Raw genomic sequence first — 18,140 nt, forward strand, 5'->3', positions numbered from 1 at the left:
CGGGTTTTTTTTTTTTTTTTTTTTTTGTATCAGGGATTGAACCCAGGAGCATTTAACTACTGAGCCACATCCTCAGCCCTTTTTATTTTGAGACAAAAGTCTCATCAAGTTGTTTAGGGCCTGGCTAAGTTGCTGAGGTTGATCTTGAGTTTGCAGTCTTCCTGCCTCAGTTTCCAGAGCAACTTCGATTACAGGCGTGGGCCGCCATGCCTGCTTGGCCTACTTGTTGATTTTTTTTAAAAATATATTTCATTAGTTGTTGATGAACTTTATTTTATTTATCTGTATACAGTGCTGAGAATCGACCCCAGCGCTAGGCAAGCGCTCCACCACTGAGACACCACCTCCAGCCCCTTTTTGTTGATTCTTTAAAAAAACACTTTGTAGTAGATGGAGAGCATATGAGACAAGCTCATGAATGGGTGTGGCACCATCCATCTGCATCTGGGATCCCAGGGATGATATCCAAGTCAGTTTCAAGGTTAGCACCCAGAGACTGGAGATTGTCTGAAAATGTTTGCCAGCAAGTTTCTTGAAATTTCAAAAAGCTGTGGGTTGCTGGCCATAGAGAACCCAGGCTACCTGCCCTCTGTGCCTCACAAGCTTGATCCTTTGTGATAGTTTGTTTCTTTCAGAGGCTGTTCTTATTCAGAGATGCTTCTCTGCAGCCTTCTTTTGGGCCAGAGGTTCTGAGGGTATGAAAGAATAGTTTTCTTATATCCCTATAGAATGTTCAAAGCAAATAAGCTGTTTGAGCATGTTTAAAGCATTAATGTTGTCATGTTTGGGGTAATGTATTCCTGTATGTAAATCATGTGTTAAAAAAAATCAAGCACTCAGTGTCAGAGCACTTGCCTAGCATGCATGAAGCCCTGGGTTTCATGTCCAGCATCACAAAGAAAAGAAAACTCATCCACTCTTGACAAAAACCATGTTTCTCTCATATACATGAGATAAAAATCACCTGAATTCTTCTACCCCAATAGAACCACTGACTGCATTTTGGCCCATGTCTTTCTGGTCATTTTTCAAATAAATCTTAGTGGTTTTTTTTTTTTTTTAATTTTTCAGTTTTTGGTGGACACAACATCTTTATTTTATTTTTATGTGGTGCTGAGGATCGAACCCAGCGCCCCATGCATGCCAGGCGAGCGTGTTACCGCTTGAGCCACATCCCCAGCCCTAAATCTTAGTTTTTAAAATTATTATATTTTGAGTAGTTTGACCATAGCTAATTCTTTATCATATTTTTATTGCACTCTTTATGTTTTAAAATCAGTGATTTTTTTTTTTTTTTAACCTTGGGTCATGATTTGTTTTTATGAAAAAAAAAAATTGCAAGTTTTTGCTCTTTGCTTCTAGAAAGATCATCAGTAGTTCTTTTTTTCAAACATCTTAGAATTAAACTTTGCTAAAATTATTGCAGGTGTGGGGGGCATATTTGAATTGTGTGCTTTTCTTCCGTTCAGCAAAGAACATCCAGTCATCCAAATCTTGGCTCCACAATGACTTGCACTTTTTAAAGTCGAGTCAGGAATGAGACTGTCTAAAATGGAAATGCTGCCTCAGTCCTGTGTTTTTAAAACTCCCTGAGGTATTTCTGTCAATTCAACCTGTCTTTAGTTTCTTTTTCACTTACAAAAATCTAAGGAAAGATTTTTAAATTAATCCAAGTTTATGCTATAAGGCCTCATTGGTCTTATTAGCATCCATCTGGGCCACATAAGGAGAGTTTATTTTTTTGTTGTTGTTTGTTTTGGTGCTAGAGATTAAACTCGGGGGCCCTGGACATTGTAAGTACACATTCTATCGCTAAGCTATACCCCAGCTCTTACACAAGGACAGTTAGATGAGTACAGACCTAGCACTCTTGCTAGCAGGGCTTTTTTGGGGTAGTTTGTATGAGTTAATTTTGACATTTGTACGGTTAATCAAATATGTGCATCCAATAGTTGATTATAATGAAAGGGTAGGCTTGCATTAATAGGGAAAACAAATCAGAATTATTTAAATGGAAAACCACCAACCACCATAAAGTAGCATAATATATTTCATTAATGGGAAATTGCTTTTTCTATTTTATTCCCCTATTTTTTTTGGAAAAAGTTTCCAACATTTGTATTGAATATAGAAGCATTTTTATATGAAGCCAAATACATACATATGTATGTATATGTACATGTGTGTGTGTGTATAAAAATTTTAAGCTACCCTGGCTAGCTGTGAGCTTTTGTAAAATTCAGCCTTCTTCAAAATATAGAAATGAAAGTTGTGAGTTTAGCAGCTTATTTTACTTGTGAAAAATTGGAGAGTCAGGGGCTGGGGTTGTGGCTCAGAGGCACAGCACTTGCCTAGCCCTGGTGAGGCACTGGGTTTGATTCTCAGCACCACATAAAAACAAATCAAAGTTAAATTCTTTTAAAAAAATTAGAGAGTCAGAAAGTTACAGCTTCTCATTTGAAAAAGGAAAGTCTGTCTGTAATTCTTAGTCTGCAGAAAATTATTTTCTCCATAGTATACTTGTAAAATTGAGACCAAATAGGTATTCACACTTAGACATTTCTCATCATTAGTGCTGTTTTGAACCACTTTTTACTTGACATGCGTTTTTCGTTGGGTTTGTCTAGGAGGCTGGGTGGTGTCTGGTATGTTTTCCTGCACTCTGCAGCCTGCCAGCAGTCAGACCAGGCTCGGGTGCCTGTGGTGTGTGTGTGTTTCACTCAAGTATCTTAGATGTAGAACTTTGTCTTTATGACAGAAAATTGAGGCTGCCTTTCATGCTTGCTTATTTTAAGCTTGTAATCATAGTTTCTTCTGAGAGGTAATTTGGGGGTTTTGCCTCCTCTTTGTTATCACAGAGATGGCTAGGGACTGGAATGGTAACGGAAACTAGAGCATTTTATAATATCCAATTCGTAGAGTGCAGGAAGCCTTATAGGAAATGGTTTTTTGGGTTTAATATTTATTTTTTTAGTTGTAGGTTTATTTATTTATTCTAAATATTCATTTTATTTATTTATTTATTCTAGATATTTATTTTTTAGTTATAGGTGCTGAGGATCAAACCTAGGGTCCCTACACAAGCTAGGTGAGCGCTCTACCACTAAGCCACAACCCCAGCCCAGATTTTGTGGGTTTTTTAAAGAATTATTTTTCTAAGGATTTAATTTTCACAAAGAATGAAGAAATTTAGCAAACTAATGACTAAAAAATACAGTTTAAGTGGACTGTCCTCTATCCAAAATGCTAGGGACCAGAATTGTTTCAGGTTTTGGATTTTTGCATCACTGATCTGAAATATGAAATTCTCCAAGATCTGAAGCTTTGTGAGGTTCATGTCAGTGTTCAAAAAGTTCCAGGTTACAGATATTAGATTTTTTTTATGTTGGGGGGGGTGGTGGAGATTGAACTCAGGGGCACTCGACCACTGAGCCACATCCCTAGCTCTGTTTTGTATTTTATTTAGAGACAGGGTCGCACTGAGTTGCTTAGCACCTTGCTTTTGCTGAGGCTGGCTTTGAACTTGCAATCCCCCTGTCTCAGTCTCCGTGTGCCACTGTGCCTGGCCAGATACCAGATTTTCTAATGGTAGATCACAGCATGTGTTTGCTTCTGGCCTTAGCTTGGCCCTCAGATGGTTAGTGCTGCAATGAATAAATTAATAGGAAATGTTTTCTATAAAACAGTAATGTCTTGTAGCACTGGGCAGGAGTCCCTTGGCTTGGGCCGTTCCTACCCTGTGCTCCTCACCCTTAGAAAACAAAGCAATCTGCAGCAAGGGAAAATTGAATGTATAGTGTAGCATAGTAAATGAAATTTATGTGCAGCAAAGGGAAAACAGCAATCGTTTCTTTTTACAAAGTAAAGATGGCTGGGAATTGGTTATCAGCACCTCAGGGCATCAGGCTGGGAACAGCAAGGAAATGAGTCTAGTCCTTGTCTTTCCTAAAGGAGGAAACCAAAGAAACCCTCGAATTTTAAGACCCATCAGGGAGAATGATGTTTGAAGGAGTGTTCTGAAAACTAATCTCTGTGCAGTTCCTTGATAGCTATTAATATGGAAATATTCATTTTAGTCTATTTTATATCAATTACTTCTTTTGAAATTGGTATTAAATTAAAAACACCAAGTCTTAAGTTTCTTAAATATTAGTAACTTAGTTTTTTAATTCCTTATTCTTCTTCCTTTCTGGAAATATTAAATGAAGCCCTCTTACATCACACATATGGGGTTTAATTCTCCCTTCACACCTGTCTGGGGATGTTTTGATGGAAGTTTTCAAGTTGGGGGAAAGAAAAAAAGACTCTCTCACCAGGTTCTTAGCCTTGTGCCAGAGAACAAGGTTGTGGCAGTCATGTCTTCTCAGGAGGACCCAATGGAGGGCATGGAGGTGACAGAAAGCACCCTAATAGTAGCAGGAAAACTAAAGTCATGAGGAAATCAAGAGGAGGACGGGTGTGGATGGTGATCGACCAGAGCACCAGGGACCAGAAGAAATGAATGACCTCTTTTGCTGGACAGAGAAGAACTTGCTCTGTGACTGGGGGACAATTAGGAGAAGAGTAAGGGCACCTCACCTGTGTTTGTTTGTCGTCCCCATCCCTCAGGATTGAACCCGGGGCATTTAACCACTGAGCTGTATCCCTAGCCCTTTTTAATTTTTTATCATGAGACAGGATCTCGCTACATTGCTTAGGACCTCACCAAGTTGCTGAGGTTGGCCTCAAACTTGTGATTCCCCCTGTATCAGCCTCCTGAGTCACTGGGATTACAGGCAAGTGCCATCGTGCCTGGCTTGCCCATTCTTTACCAGGAGTTTTCTCTTTATCCCTTTTCTGACTGTGTCTGTACTATACTTTGTGAAAATATGCTTCTCTACTCAGGAGAGAGTATGATTCTTAAGGTAACTGAACTGTTACCTTTTTTATATTTCATTAAGCAAGACAATGTAATGATGTAAATCACTGGGTGTTCAAAATACAGTAAACTAGTCTTTCAATAGAAGTATACACAAATGAGTGCTAAATGTCACTTCAAATATCTCTAGGAAATCAGTAATCTTTCAGAAGGTAACCAGAATATCTGTAGGACTTCGTGGTGTGCAGCAGCACAGCTTGCAGCAGAGGAGCTTGTGGGCATCCTCTTCCTGAGCTGCTGTGCTACTTTGATTCTGTAACTATCCCATGGCAGTACAGTGTGAGTTAACATAAACTGTATCCGGCATCAGGAACCTGATTCAGGCTTTGCTGAAACTCATATTACCTGATGAAACATGCAGATTGCATTTGTGTATATAAGTTTCTAACAGCATTGACCCTTTTTTGTTATTAGGACTTAACAATGAACAATTTTTTAAATGTTTCTACAAAAGTAAAATGTCACATTTTTATTACTTGGATGATTTAATAATTTACAGAGAGGCAAAAAGGACACATTATAGCAATTTACCAAACAATGTCATAATAAATTCTATAAGTAGGATTCAGATGTATTCATTTCATCTGTATTTAATAGGGCTATGCATAAAACCACTAGTCCACAGTGTGTTCTCTGACAGGTTCATAATGACTTCCATTAGGTGTCATCATCAGAAGTCAGTGTAAGGAAGCAGTAGGGAACATCTGTTTGCCTTGTTGTAGTCGGAGGATGATGTCACTGGGTGTGCCTTCCGGAGACACGGCAGCACTCTGCTGCATTGCAGTCTTCCTGTGCCCAGCTGGCATCTGCCAGGCTGCCTGACTCGCTGTCGCAGGGGATGGGGCCTCGTCCCAGACTCTAATGTGCCAGCAGCACTGTAGCTCTGGCCAGGGTGCATCTTTTCTTGTTGTGTAGATGATGCGCCTCTCCCTGAGGGGGAGAAAGGATTGAAAACTGGCATCATTTTTTTAGTTGTGCCATTGAATGTTGCTTGAGTGTTATTTTAATAATCCTTTTTTATATAAATCATAGAAGAATATCCTGAAAAGTTCAGACAACTGAGGAAGAACATATTTCGTACCCCATCCCTGGACGGCTGTTTGGTTTGGGGTTTCTCTGTGTTCTTTGTCACCTGCTGTGTCTTACTGAAGGCAGTCCTCATGTGTGACTGGTCTCAGGCCTCATGATTTCTCTTGTAGTACAGCCACATTTGAATGGTTAGAAAAACTGATGTGTGTAGGGTTTTTGAAACCGTGGTTTATATATTTTTTTTTAATTAAAAATGTTTTGGTGGTCTACAGGAATTTTGGGGGGGTAGACGCAGGGTGGGAGGGCACTTAGAGGGCATGTTGGACCTCTTGGCTTGCACTGGTTACAGCAGGACTTAATAGGGCAAGCTTGACCTGGCTGGTGGCACTTGGTGGCTGCAGTCTCCTCCACCTTCATGATCTGGATGGAATGGGCACCTGTGCCTCAGTAGCTCTGGGTGGCATGTGGTCAGGTCTGGTATTCCTAGTCCACATTGCAGGTGCTGTGGGTCACAGCACAGCCAGGGACCAAAGTTCTTTACCTACAAGAGACACTTCTCAAATACCTGTCCACAGTAAGTTTCTCCCAGACTTCATTTTCTGTAGCTGAGAGGCAAGATGCCAACAGTGAGACTTGGTGATGACGTGATGATATGCAAAGATTCTTCTGTGGGCGAGCAGTATCTGAGCTGGGCGGGCAGCATCCTACCACCTTGTATCTCAAATTGTGCTCAAGGCCTCTGTGGCACTCTGTCTGAACTCACCAAAAAAACAGTGGTCAGGGGGCTGGGGTTATGCCTCAGTGGTAGAGCACTCGCCTTGCACGTGCAAGGCCCTGGGTTTGATCCTCAGCACCACATAAAAATAAATAAATAAAATAAAGTTATATTTTTAAAAAGTCAGGAAAAAAAAGACAGTGGTCATTAAAAAACAGTACTTGACATGCTGGAATGTTCTGCCACCTACTCCTTCCTCCCTTTCATAAAATTATACCAAAACAATAATTTCAAAGAATTGTCTTCTTGAAAGATAGAGCTGTATATTGGGCTAAGGATGTAACTCAGGGGTTGAGTACTTGCCTGGCATGCGCAAGGCCCTGAGTTCAATTCCTGCAAAAGCAGAAACAAACAAAAAAATTCCTAGATTGTGATTTTTGCTAACACTGATTTCATACAGTGTGTCATGGAAAGATAACTAGAATGTTTAGGTATCTTGTGATGCAAAAGTTTGGATTGTCTTCTTACAATTGTCTTATTGATTTCGATTTTGAGTTATTTAGAAAGTTGATTTACATGCATCTTGGGGCTGCTTTTACTGTTGATTTCAGAAAGCTTTGTAAAGTGACTCCTGCTTGTGCAGTGGAGGGGAGGGCTAGGTGAATCCCTTGCAAGCCCCTGGAGGGTTTCTTGACAGGGTGAAGGGCCTGCACTTTGGAATGACAGACCTCTGAATGCTCACTTTGGTGCTTTCCAGCCTAGGGTCTGTGGACCATTTAACTGGACTTCATTCCTGGAAAACAGGAATAACAACAGTCATGCCACCCACTAGGGTACAGTGTATGATGTGTGTAAGTGCCTGTCACATAGTGAGTGCTGGGTAAACAACAGAGCAGAATATACTCAGGGATGGAGGTGGAGAGGGCCTTCTATATTTGGAGCACAGCATTCGGGGCTCCTGGGCAGGGATAGTGAAAACTTGGCAGAAGTTGAGTGCAGCCGTACTGCCCTCAGGCAGCCCCTCCTGCCCGGTTGCTTCACCGGCACCTGCTGCTAATCCTTCCAGCCACCCAGGCAGGCCAGTACCACCTGGCATAAGCAGAGAAGGTAACTACTTACCTCCATGTGACATGGCAGGTCAGGGACTGAGTCAGGACTCAGAAAATGGGTGGGAGGGGAAAATAGGTGGCACCAAGTCTTCAAGGATTTAAATGTCAGGTTAGGGGTGGGCTGCAGTAAAAACTCCCTAAGCAGTTGGTAAGAAATTGAAATGACGTGAATTTGCTATAATGTTTTTATGATTTGTAGAGGATGTTGGTGATGAAGGAGAAGAAGAAAAAGAATTTATTTCCTACAACATCAACATAGACATTCATTATGGAGTCAAGTCCAATAGGTAAGTAGGACAAATATACCATTACTTCAGATTATAGATTTATAATTGTAAATTAATGTAAATGTCCATCAACTCAGACAATCATTATTAAGAAAACTTTAAGACTTCTATTCTTTAAGCCAAGCACAGTGGCTCATGCCTGTAATCCCAGCAACTATAGAGGCTGAGGCAGGAATTCAAAGCCAGCCTCAGCAACTTAGGCCCTAAGCAACTTTGTGAGACCCTGTCTTTAAATAAAAAATTTATAAAAAGGATTGGGGATGTGGCTCAGTGGTTAAACACTCCTGAGTTAAATCCCCAGTACCAAAAAATAAAAGAAAAAAAAAAAGACTTCTGTTTTTTTTGTTGTTGTTGTTGTTTCTTTTAGTTTTCGGTGGATACAACATCTTTATTTTATTTTTATGTGGTGCTAAGGATCCAACCTAGAGCCCTGTGCATGCCAGGCGAGCGCGCTACTGCTTGAGCCACATCCCCAACCTTCTGTTTTTGATGTCAGTATCTTATCTTTGGTTTCATGTCATCAAATTATGGGGATTTCCAAGTCAATGTAAATTTTAAGATATTTTTTAATTGCAGTATCATGATAATTATGTTTGTTTGTTTTTTTTATTTTTGTAGTTGTAGATGGACAGCATACCTTTATTTTATTTGTTTATTTTTGTGGTGCTGAGGATTGAACCCAGTGCCTTACATATGCTGGGCAAGCACTCTACCACTGAGCTACAACCCCAGCTTTTTTTTTTTTTTTTTTTTTAATTTATTTTTAATACCAGAGATTGAACTCAGGGGCACTCAACCACTGAGCCACATCCCCAGCCCCCCGTGTTTTGTTTTGTTTTGTTTTGTTTTCTGTATCAGGGATTGAAGTCGGGTACTAGATCACTGAGCCACATCCCCAGCCCTGTTTTGTATTTTATTTAGAGACAGGGTCTCACTTGAGTTGCTTAGGGCCTTGCTAAGTTGGTGAGGCTGGCTTTGAACTCACAATCCTCCTGCCTCAGCTTCCCAAACTGCTGGGATTATAGGTGTACGCCACTGCACCTCACGATATTCATCTTAACGTTTGAGCTAAAATATACTTTACACATCTACTAATATTCTCAGATTATATCTGATTTTTTCATTATTATAAATAACTAGTAAACATTTTTATGTTCAGCTCTGATTCTTTCGGGGATAGATTCCTAAAGGTAGCATTATTAATTCAGTTGCAAAGTAACGTTATTGTTTTTAATCCATATTACCAGATTTCCCACCTTCAAGAAAGATTGCTCTAATTTGTACTTTAATAAACAGATTCAAATTTAAATATGTAAATATTAATTTATTTTGCATTGGCTGTCTAAAGTTTTGGGGTTTTTTTAATATTTTTTAGACATTGATGAACCTTTATTTTATTCATTTATTTTTATGTGGTGCTGAGGATCGAACCCTGTGCCTCACAAGTGCTAGGCAAGTGCTCTACACTGAGCCACAACCCCAGCCCTAAAGCTTTTTAAATTTTTTAAAATTAATTTCAAGATTACAGAAGAGTTGCATGGATAATAGATAGAATGTGACCTTTGTTTTGGTAGTGATAGGGATTAAACCCAGGGTGTTCTGCACTAAGCTACAGCCCCATTCCTTTTTATTTTTGATTTGGGGGCACGATCTTGCTAAGTTGCCCAGGCTGGTGTGAAATTTGTAATCCTTTCTCAGCCTCCAGAGTTGCAGGGATTATAGGCATGCACCACCACACCTGGACAGGGTGTATTTTTTAAGAACAAGCACGTAGCCTTATCAAATGCGGGAAACACAGTATTATTCTCTAATTATAGGACAAGTTTAATAATGCCCCTTTTAATAATTCTCCCAATCAGAATCCAGTCTAGATAACACTTTGCCATTGATTTTCTGTGCCTTCATAAATTGACTTTTTTTTGCTTCTTTTTTTTTAAGAGTTACAGACTCCCATAACTGGATTTGTCTGCTGCTTCCTCATGATTAGATTCAGAGTATACATTTTGGGCAGGAATACTGTTGTGACTTTGTTTCTTCCTAATGTGCCATAAAAGTAACTCGTTGGTCTTTTAGAGTAATGTGAAGTATTATCTATAACGTACTGGCCAAGGCACTGAAGAGGTTTACAAGACCTTTTCAATTAACCATGAGTGCTTTGGAATGGAAGGTATAGCAGCAGGTATGGTGTGGTATACAAAGAAATAAACCCAGATCCTGTTTCCAGGAAGCTCATGGTCTTTGGGAGGGAGGTTGGCAGATGCTCAGCTAATTATAATACTTGGCAAAACATCATGGAAACATGGAGATTGGAGTTGGCTCCTGATTAGGGGAAGCCCATGGAGGAGGTCATGCCAGAATTGAGTTGAGAGTTACCTTGACTTTCAGCAGACGAGTATAGATTTCTTAAGCAAAGACACGAAACATGTGAGACATTCAGCAGACGAGTTTAGGTTTCTTAAGCAAAGACACAAAGCACATGAGATTTAAGAACCAGATGCCTGGTTAGCTTTTGTCCTCGTGGGGTGTAGCACACATGTGGAGGTGGAGCTAGAGGACTCCCAGGGCCAGGTGAAGGGGAGCCTGGGCTGCCCCTTCAGCTTGTGGGCAGTTTGCTTGTTGAAGCTGATGCATGACTTGGTGCAGTGTGCAAGCAATACAGCTGAGCTTGAGATCAGACCTGAGAGTGTGTGGGCTGGTAGCACAGCTGACAGGGGAGGTCGGCTGTAGGCCAAGATTGAGAATCCAGCTTGTGTGAGACAGCCTTTGCCTGGTTTCATGAGAACACCCTTAACCCCAACCCTGAACTACTAGTTCTCACTGGGTGGGTAAAGAAAGGCGGATAGGCAGTACGTTTCATTCTTAGAAAGCAGCAGTTCAGTATGATCTTACGTGATTTTTAAGTTGAACAAGCAAATTGTTTTGATTTATATGCACACAAAGGCGGCAGTTATTAAGACAGATTAGGAATGAGACTCTTGTGCTGACTCCTCGCTCACTCTCTCCAGCCTGGCATTCATTAAACGCACCCCTGTGATCGACGCAGACAAGCCGGTGTCTTCTCAGTTGCGCGTGCTCACTCTCAGTGAAGACTCACCATATGAGACGCTACACTCCTTCATCAGCAACGCCGTGGCTCCGTTTTTTAAGTCCTATATCAGGGAGTCTGGCAAAGCAGACAGGTAAAGCCATTTCCCTCTATGGTCTGTGTCGCATCCACTTCATGTGTAAACATGGCAGTGTAGGAGATGATGTGAAACTCAGGCCTGGGAGGGGAAATCAACAGGATATAGCTCCTTTTCATTAATAAATGTGGTATTATTAATACCTGACAGACCTGAAATAGCAGGATCTCTGGAGACAAGTCATGCCCTAATTTTTTTAATGTTTCCTGTCTTATAGGGATGGTGATAAAATGGCTCCTTCAGTTGAGAAAAAGATTGCAGAACTTGAAATGGGACTCCTGCACTTACAGCAGAACATTGAGATTCCAGAAATCAGCCTTCCAATCCACCCAATTATTACAAATGTTGCAAAGCAGTGTTATGAACGTGGAGAAAAGCCCAAAGTTACAGATTTTGGAGATAAAGTTGAAGACCCAACTTTTCTCAATCAGTTACAATCTGGAGTTAACCGGTGGATCCGAGAAATTCAAAAAGTAAGAACCCGTTATTGAGACATATTGTGTAAAATGTGTTGCTCTTTAATACCTATGGGGGACTCTTCTGAGCTTTGTCAGTAAGTGATCAGCTGGTGGTGGGGCCCCTCCTGCCTCTGGGCATGCTCAGTACAGGGTCAGCCCTGGTCTGGGTGGAGTGGTCAGATGCAGTTTGAACAGTTTAATGTTAACCCTGAGATAGCTTTGATCTTGAGCAGGCTCATGCCTTTGACTTTGAGGTATAAAAATTAAGTTGTAATGTGTTTCATTAATGATACTTTTCCTTCTCTGTTTAAATAGTGAGTACCCCTGAATGTTATTGTCTTAAAAGGTGACCAAACTTGATCGAGATCCTGCATCAGGAACAGCCTTACAGGAAATCAGTTTTTGGCTAAACTTGGAGCGTGCACTGTACCGCATCCAGGAGAAGCGGGAGAGCCCAGAAGTTCTCCTGACTCTGGATATCCTGAAGCACGGCAAGCGTTTCCACGCCACTGTCAGTTTTGACACAGACACAGGTGAAAACCACAATGATCTGATAAGTTGTTGGTCTGGTTTTGTGAGGTCTTTTATATGGTCATTTAGGTGAAAATGAATAAATACTGTGTTTGGTGCTGGGCATGGAACCTAGGGCTTCACTCATACCAGTTTCCAGTTCTACCACTGAGCTACACCCTCAACCCTGTACTCTTTTTCAGTTTTCCCTCTTGCATCCTGTCTCATCTTTCCCTCAGTTCCAGGAATTAAAATGGTTTTCCCACATACCTTCTTCCCTCCAGGGCTTTTGAGAACATGAAGCAGTCTCCAGGCACTAGTTCAGTGAGCTTGGAGTGTCCCTCCTGCTTCTCAGCTGCTTGCCTTCTTATATGGGTTGCACTTTTTTTTGTATAAAGTCAGTTGTGCTTTTTATAATGGCAAAATGTTTAAACTGAGCAGAAGTTCCTTGCCCAGGGGGCTGTGGAAGAAGAGCCGTTGGTACTGCTTTCTCTTCCTCTTTTTACCTGCTGCCTTCCCCTCTGTCTACTTCCCTATTCTGAGTAGTCAAAGTAAATTTCACTTTCCGAGTATGGAACAGCGTGATTTTGCATTATACTGGGGACACAAATGTTTGAATGACCAGGTACTGTGAGGCATTTCTTTACAAGTCTATGCCCACAGATACTTACTAGACAAAGTCATGAACACAAGCAGGTGCAGTGATACACACCTATAGTGTCAGACGTTTGGGAGGCTGAAGCAGGAAGATCACAAGTTCAAGGCCAGCCTGGGCAACTTAGGCAAGACCATGTCTTAAAATAAAAAATATAAAGGGCTGGAAAGTAGCTCAGTGGTAAAGTGCCCCCAAGTTCAATCTCCAGAACCAAAAAATAAAAAAGATTGCTTTTCATGTTCCTCTCCCTAGCCCCCCGTAAAAGGTATGGTACCCACATTTTAAATGTTAGAGGAGATTCCAAGTAAAACCTTCTGTTAGTCACATTGTACACATTGTCTGGGCAGTCACTACCGCTGAAACGTGTACTTCAATTTTTTTTTTTTTAACACATGTGAAATTTTTATTTCTTTCTAAATCTTATGCCAGGAAGAGAAGTCAGTAACACGCTCCCCTCACCTGAGCCTTAGGAAATCTTAGTGTTTTCAAGGATGACAAAACTTTAGTTTCTCTAAACTTAATTGTAATTGGTAGAATATGCAGATGATATAGAATGCAAATAAAATCCACAAGGTAACTGCCCACAGTGTTTAGAGTGCATATGAGTTGATTTTACTCTTAAAAAAAGCAAACCCAGGGCCACACCAGGGTTACCCTGCTAACAGCATTCCTTTCTCAGATGTTAGGAGGTTTCTGTGTCACTGGACCCCAGGCAACATCAGACCATTCCCTTGTAAGGGTACGTTTTCCTTTATTTAATATTACTTTATATGAAGACCTTTAACTGTTTATCTGTCAATCTAGGTCTAAAACAAGCTTTGGAAACAGTGAATGACTACAATCCTCTAATGAAAGATTTCCCTCTGAATGACTTACTGTCTGCCACTGAGCTGGACAAGATACGGCAGGCGCTTGTAGCCATTTTCACCCACTTGAGAAAGATCCGAAACACAAAATATCCCATTCAGAGGGCACTGCGTTTGGTAGAAGCAATTTCAAGAGACTTGAGTTCTCAGTTACTCAAAGTATTGGGCACTAGAAAATTGATGCATGTTGCTTATGAAGAATTCGAAAAAGTAAGCTTTACTATATTAGAAAACCAATCTTGGAGCAATGAGGTAAAAGCATGCTTTAATAATAAACTTCTTTTCCTGGATTCATGTCCTATCCTAGGTTATGGTAGCTTGCTTTGAAGTTTTTCAAACTTGGGATGATGAATATGAGAAGCTTCAGGTGTTGTTGAGAGACATTGTCAAGAGAAAAAGGGAAGAAAATCTGAAGATGGTGTGGCGTATTAACCCTGCTCACAGAAAGCTTCAAGCTCGCCTCGATCAAATGAGAAAATTTAGACGCCAGCACGAGCAACTAAGAGCTGTCATCGTCAGAGTCCTCAGGCCACAGGTGAGTTTTGCATTCTAAAGATTTGTGCCAGGCACGGTGGAGCGAGCCTGTAATCCCAGTGCTGGGGAGGCTAAGGCAGGAGGATCACAAGTTCAAGGCCAGCCTCTGCAACTTGGCGAGACCCTGTCTCAAATTTAAAAAAAATTTTTAAAAAGGCCTGGGGATGTGGCTCAGTGGTTAAATGTCCCAGGGTTCAATCTCTGGCATCTAAATAAATAAATAAATAAAGAGCTCTTCATGTGCCATCTAAATGCCTGTTGATGAAAAAAAAAAATCCTGCTTTTTGCTTGGCACTGAATGGTTCTTTCCCTGGAGCCCATCTTCTTCATGTTATTGTCGTCTTGAAGAGCGATGGATTATGTATTAAGCATTTCAGTCCAGATTCGTTATGTTCTCCCTACCTCCCTCCCTCCCTCCTTCCCTCCTTCCCTCCTTTACCTTGCATGGACCCCAGAGCCAGACGCCTGGCTGTTTTGTTCCTGCTTCACCATTTGTCAGCTGTGTGGCTTGAACACGTCACTGCACTGCTTTATCTCAGACTCCTCACCTCTAACACGTGGATGTGATCGTGTGTGCCTGAGACTGACTAAAAGAAAACCATGGCTCCTTTTATTTCTAGGTACATGCCTCTTTTGGCTCTTCAAGAGTCACCTGTCATCTCCACCTGTTCTTTTCTTCCATTATAAATGTAATCCAACAATCATATTTTCAGAAAACCTCTATTGTTCAGTTAAAATATGTCATATTTACTTGGCTTTGTCGAGATCTTGTTACAAAATGTATGACTAAAAGTTTAAAAACCTATATTGCTGACTAGTAATTTATGTGTATAACAAAATAAAACTCTTCATTTGATAAATTTTTGTTACAAATCTTCTAGGTCACGGCAGTTGCACAACAGAATCAAGGGGAGGTTCCTGAGCCCCAGGATATGAAAGTGGCGGAGGTCCTCTTCGACGCTGCAGATGCAAATGCCATCGAGGAAGTCAACCTGGCCTACGAGAACGTCAAGGAAGTGGACGGGCTGGATGTCTCCAAAGAGGGCACCGAGGCCTGGGAGGCTGCGATGAAGAGGTACGACGAGCGGATCGACCGGGTGGAGACCCGAATCACTGCTCGCCTCCGGGACCAGCTGGGCACAGCCAAGAATGCCAACGAGATGTTCAGGATCTTCTCCAGGTTCAACGCATTGTTTGTCAGGCCTCATATCCGTGGAGCCATTCGTGAGTACCAGACCCAACTGATCCAGCGAGTGAAAGATGACATCGAGTCTCTCCATGACAAGTTCAAGGTCCAGTACCCCCAGAGCCAGGCCTGCAAGATGAGTCATGTCCGTGATTTGCCCCCGGTGTCAGGGTCCATCATCTGGGCTAAGCAGATTGACAGACAGCTCACGGCCTACATGAAGCGAGTGGAGGACGTGCTTGGCAAGGGCTGGGAGAATCACGTGGAGGGCCAGAAGCTGAAGCAGGACGGGGACAGCTTCCGCATGAAGCTCAACACCCAGGAAATCTTCGACGACTGGGCGAGGAAGGTGCAGCAGCGCAACCTGGGCGTCTCTGGCCGCATTTTTACCATTGAAAGTACTCGCGTTCGCGGCCGGACAGGAAATGTCCTCAAGTTGAAAGTGAACTTCCTTCCTGAGATCATCACACTTTCAAAGGAAGTCCGAAACCTCAAGTGGCTCGGCTTCCGGGTTCCCCTGGCCATTGTGAACAAGGCTCATCAAGCAAACCAGCTCTACCCGTTTGCCATCTCGCTGATCGAGAGTGTCCGGACCTACGAGCGCACCTGCGAGAAGGTGGAGGAACGGAACACCATCTCGCTCCTGGTGGCTGGCTTGAAGAAGGAGGTGCAGGCTTTGATCGCAGAAGGCATTGCCCTGGTGTGGGAGTCCTACAAACTTGATCCCTACGTGCAGCGCTTGGCAGAGACTGTCTTCAACTTCCAGGAAAAGGTGGCTCTAATTTAGTGCTCGAGTCCTAGCAGTGAATCCCTAGGATGTGTCCTAGTGTCCTAGCTAAGTCAGTTCATGCATCCTCCCACAGAAGATGCAGCCTGGGGCCACCAGAGCTCAGAGGGTGAAGAGCTGATGTCCCCCCTGCTCTATGTTGGGAATAGGGCTTTCGGGAGACTGATAAGTAACATCCTAAGCTTAGAAACTGAGGGGTGGAGAGGGTCAGAGGATGCTGTCAACCAAGAGAGAGATCAAGGGAGAACGAGACTAGGTAGACCTCCTTCCCAGGCTCCAGTTCCCTCAGACAGCTGTAGGCCTCCTGGCCCGGAGTCTGCCACAGTGAGTACACCCCACTACCACTCATCTGTATGCAGCCACCTTCCTCCTGGGGGTGCAGGCGGGGCTGTTGGTTTCCTTCTCCTGGACTTAGCAACCAGAGGCTGTCCTTCCTGTGAGCAGGAGTAAGAGGGCCTGATGGCACCCCAGGCCTTTCCCTCTAGGAACACGTTGGGGTAAGTGTCCTCCTCACCCTGACAGCAAAGATTGGCTCTTTATTGAGAACTACTCAGCCACAGCTTTTGTTAATGAACTGAGAAGAGTGTGTCAACAATAAAGGAATAGAAAAAGTGAATAAAAAATAGAAAATAGGAAAAATACAAAAATTAAAATTAAAACATCCGTTTTAATTGTTATTGTCTTCCTGTAGGTGGATGATCTGCTGATCATTGAAGAAAAAATAGACCTGGAAGTGCGTTCCTTGGAAACATGCATGTATGATCATAAGACCTTCTCAGAGATTTTGAACAGAGTCCAGAAAGCCGTGGACGACTTAAACCTGCACTCCTACTCCAATCTGCCCATCTGGGTCAACAAGCTTGACATGGAGGTGAGGGTGGTCAGGGAGAGCGCTTTTCATGCTGTTGGTGAGGTGGGAGTGGACCCTTTTCAGTAAGCTCGTCCATCTCACTAAAAAGCTGCTTTCCTTAGAAATGACCAGTGATAGTCCAGTTCCCCCCAGAGTCTTGATTAACTGATGCTAGAGCTCAACTGCGCCTCTACAGGCCAGTACCCACGTCAGCATTGAGCTGACAGCAACAGTGGTCAGGGAAGAGAAAGTCTCTTTATTTGCTAGATACTTGGCACTTTCTGCCCGTCTCCTTTCTGCTCTTATGATTTAGGTTGACTTTTTTGGTTCTTGGTAGTTCTAGGGATTGAACCCAGGGCCTCAAGTGTGTTCAGCCCTGCCTCTACCAGTGAGCCATGCCCCTGGCCCCTGGCCTGTCCTTCCCAGCCCTCAGGCAGCCTTCTCTGATTACCCTGCCACAATCAACTTGGGAAGAAACACCTAGCACAAAGCTCCTCTTGCTCCTGGTGCAGAGGTTCTCTGCTCACCCCTGGGGTTAGGGCAAGGGCTGTGCTTCTCTCAGTACTGGATTGGAGAGTCCAGCAGTGGAGTCTTAGGAAGGAGAATTTGGTAGGAGAGGTTAGAGGTTGCACTTGGTCAGTTTCCAGGCTGTGTTTTTTCCTTTCTCTCTTTAAATAGATAGGTCCTTGGCAGTGTATTCATCCACACAGAGGGACACTGTTGGAGGGGAGTTACTGAACCCACAATCTGACAGTGCCCACAGTCCTCACCACACTCGAGGATGGTTGTGTGACCCAAGGCAGAATTAACAAAGGCCTGCAGATGTCTGTTTAAGAAATTTGTTTGTCTAATTCTAAATCTAGAAGATGTCATTATTGTTTCATATCCAAATTATAGTTTTCCCAGTTTTGTCTTTGAGGCTACCAGGAGAACACGTTTGTGAATTTTCTTTCATGTTAAGTAATCACTAAGACCTTTACTGAATCTGCTGCATGGTGTTAGAGTCTGTAAACAAGTCAGGATGGCGCCTAGCAAATGTTAGAGTCTGTAAACA

General features: G+C 42.4%; 1 protein-coding gene across 1 annotated transcript in view; it reads left to right on the top strand.

The window, feature by feature from the left end:
• Window positions 1-206: 206 nt before the first annotated feature.
• The window catches only part of Dync1h1 (dynein cytoplasmic 1 heavy chain 1), a 63,014-nt gene continuing 45,080 nt past the window's right edge, over window positions 207-18,140 (top strand). The window contains exons 1-11 of the mRNA XM_048799537.1: window positions 207-225; window positions 327-332; window positions 2,721-2,724; window positions 7,969-8,058; window positions 11,064-11,237; window positions 11,458-11,713; window positions 12,045-12,231; window positions 13,668-13,939; window positions 14,037-14,264; window positions 15,145-16,221; window positions 16,928-17,107. Of these exons, the coding sequence (XP_048655494.1) occupies window positions 207-225; window positions 327-332; window positions 2,721-2,724; window positions 7,969-8,058; window positions 11,064-11,237; window positions 11,458-11,713; window positions 12,045-12,231; window positions 13,668-13,939; window positions 14,037-14,264; window positions 15,145-16,221; window positions 16,928-17,107 (2,493 nt within the window). The remainder of the gene's footprint in view (window positions 226-326; window positions 333-2,720; window positions 2,725-7,968; window positions 8,059-11,063; window positions 11,238-11,457; window positions 11,714-12,044; window positions 12,232-13,667; window positions 13,940-14,036; window positions 14,265-15,144; window positions 16,222-16,927; window positions 17,108-18,140) is intronic.

The sequence above is a fragment of the Marmota marmota genome, unplaced genomic scaffold (genome assembly GCF_001458135.2).
Source record: "Marmota marmota marmota unplaced genomic scaffold, marMar, whole genome shotgun sequence".
Classification (NCBI taxonomy): Eukaryota; Metazoa; Chordata; class Mammalia; order Rodentia; family Sciuridae; genus Marmota; species Marmota marmota.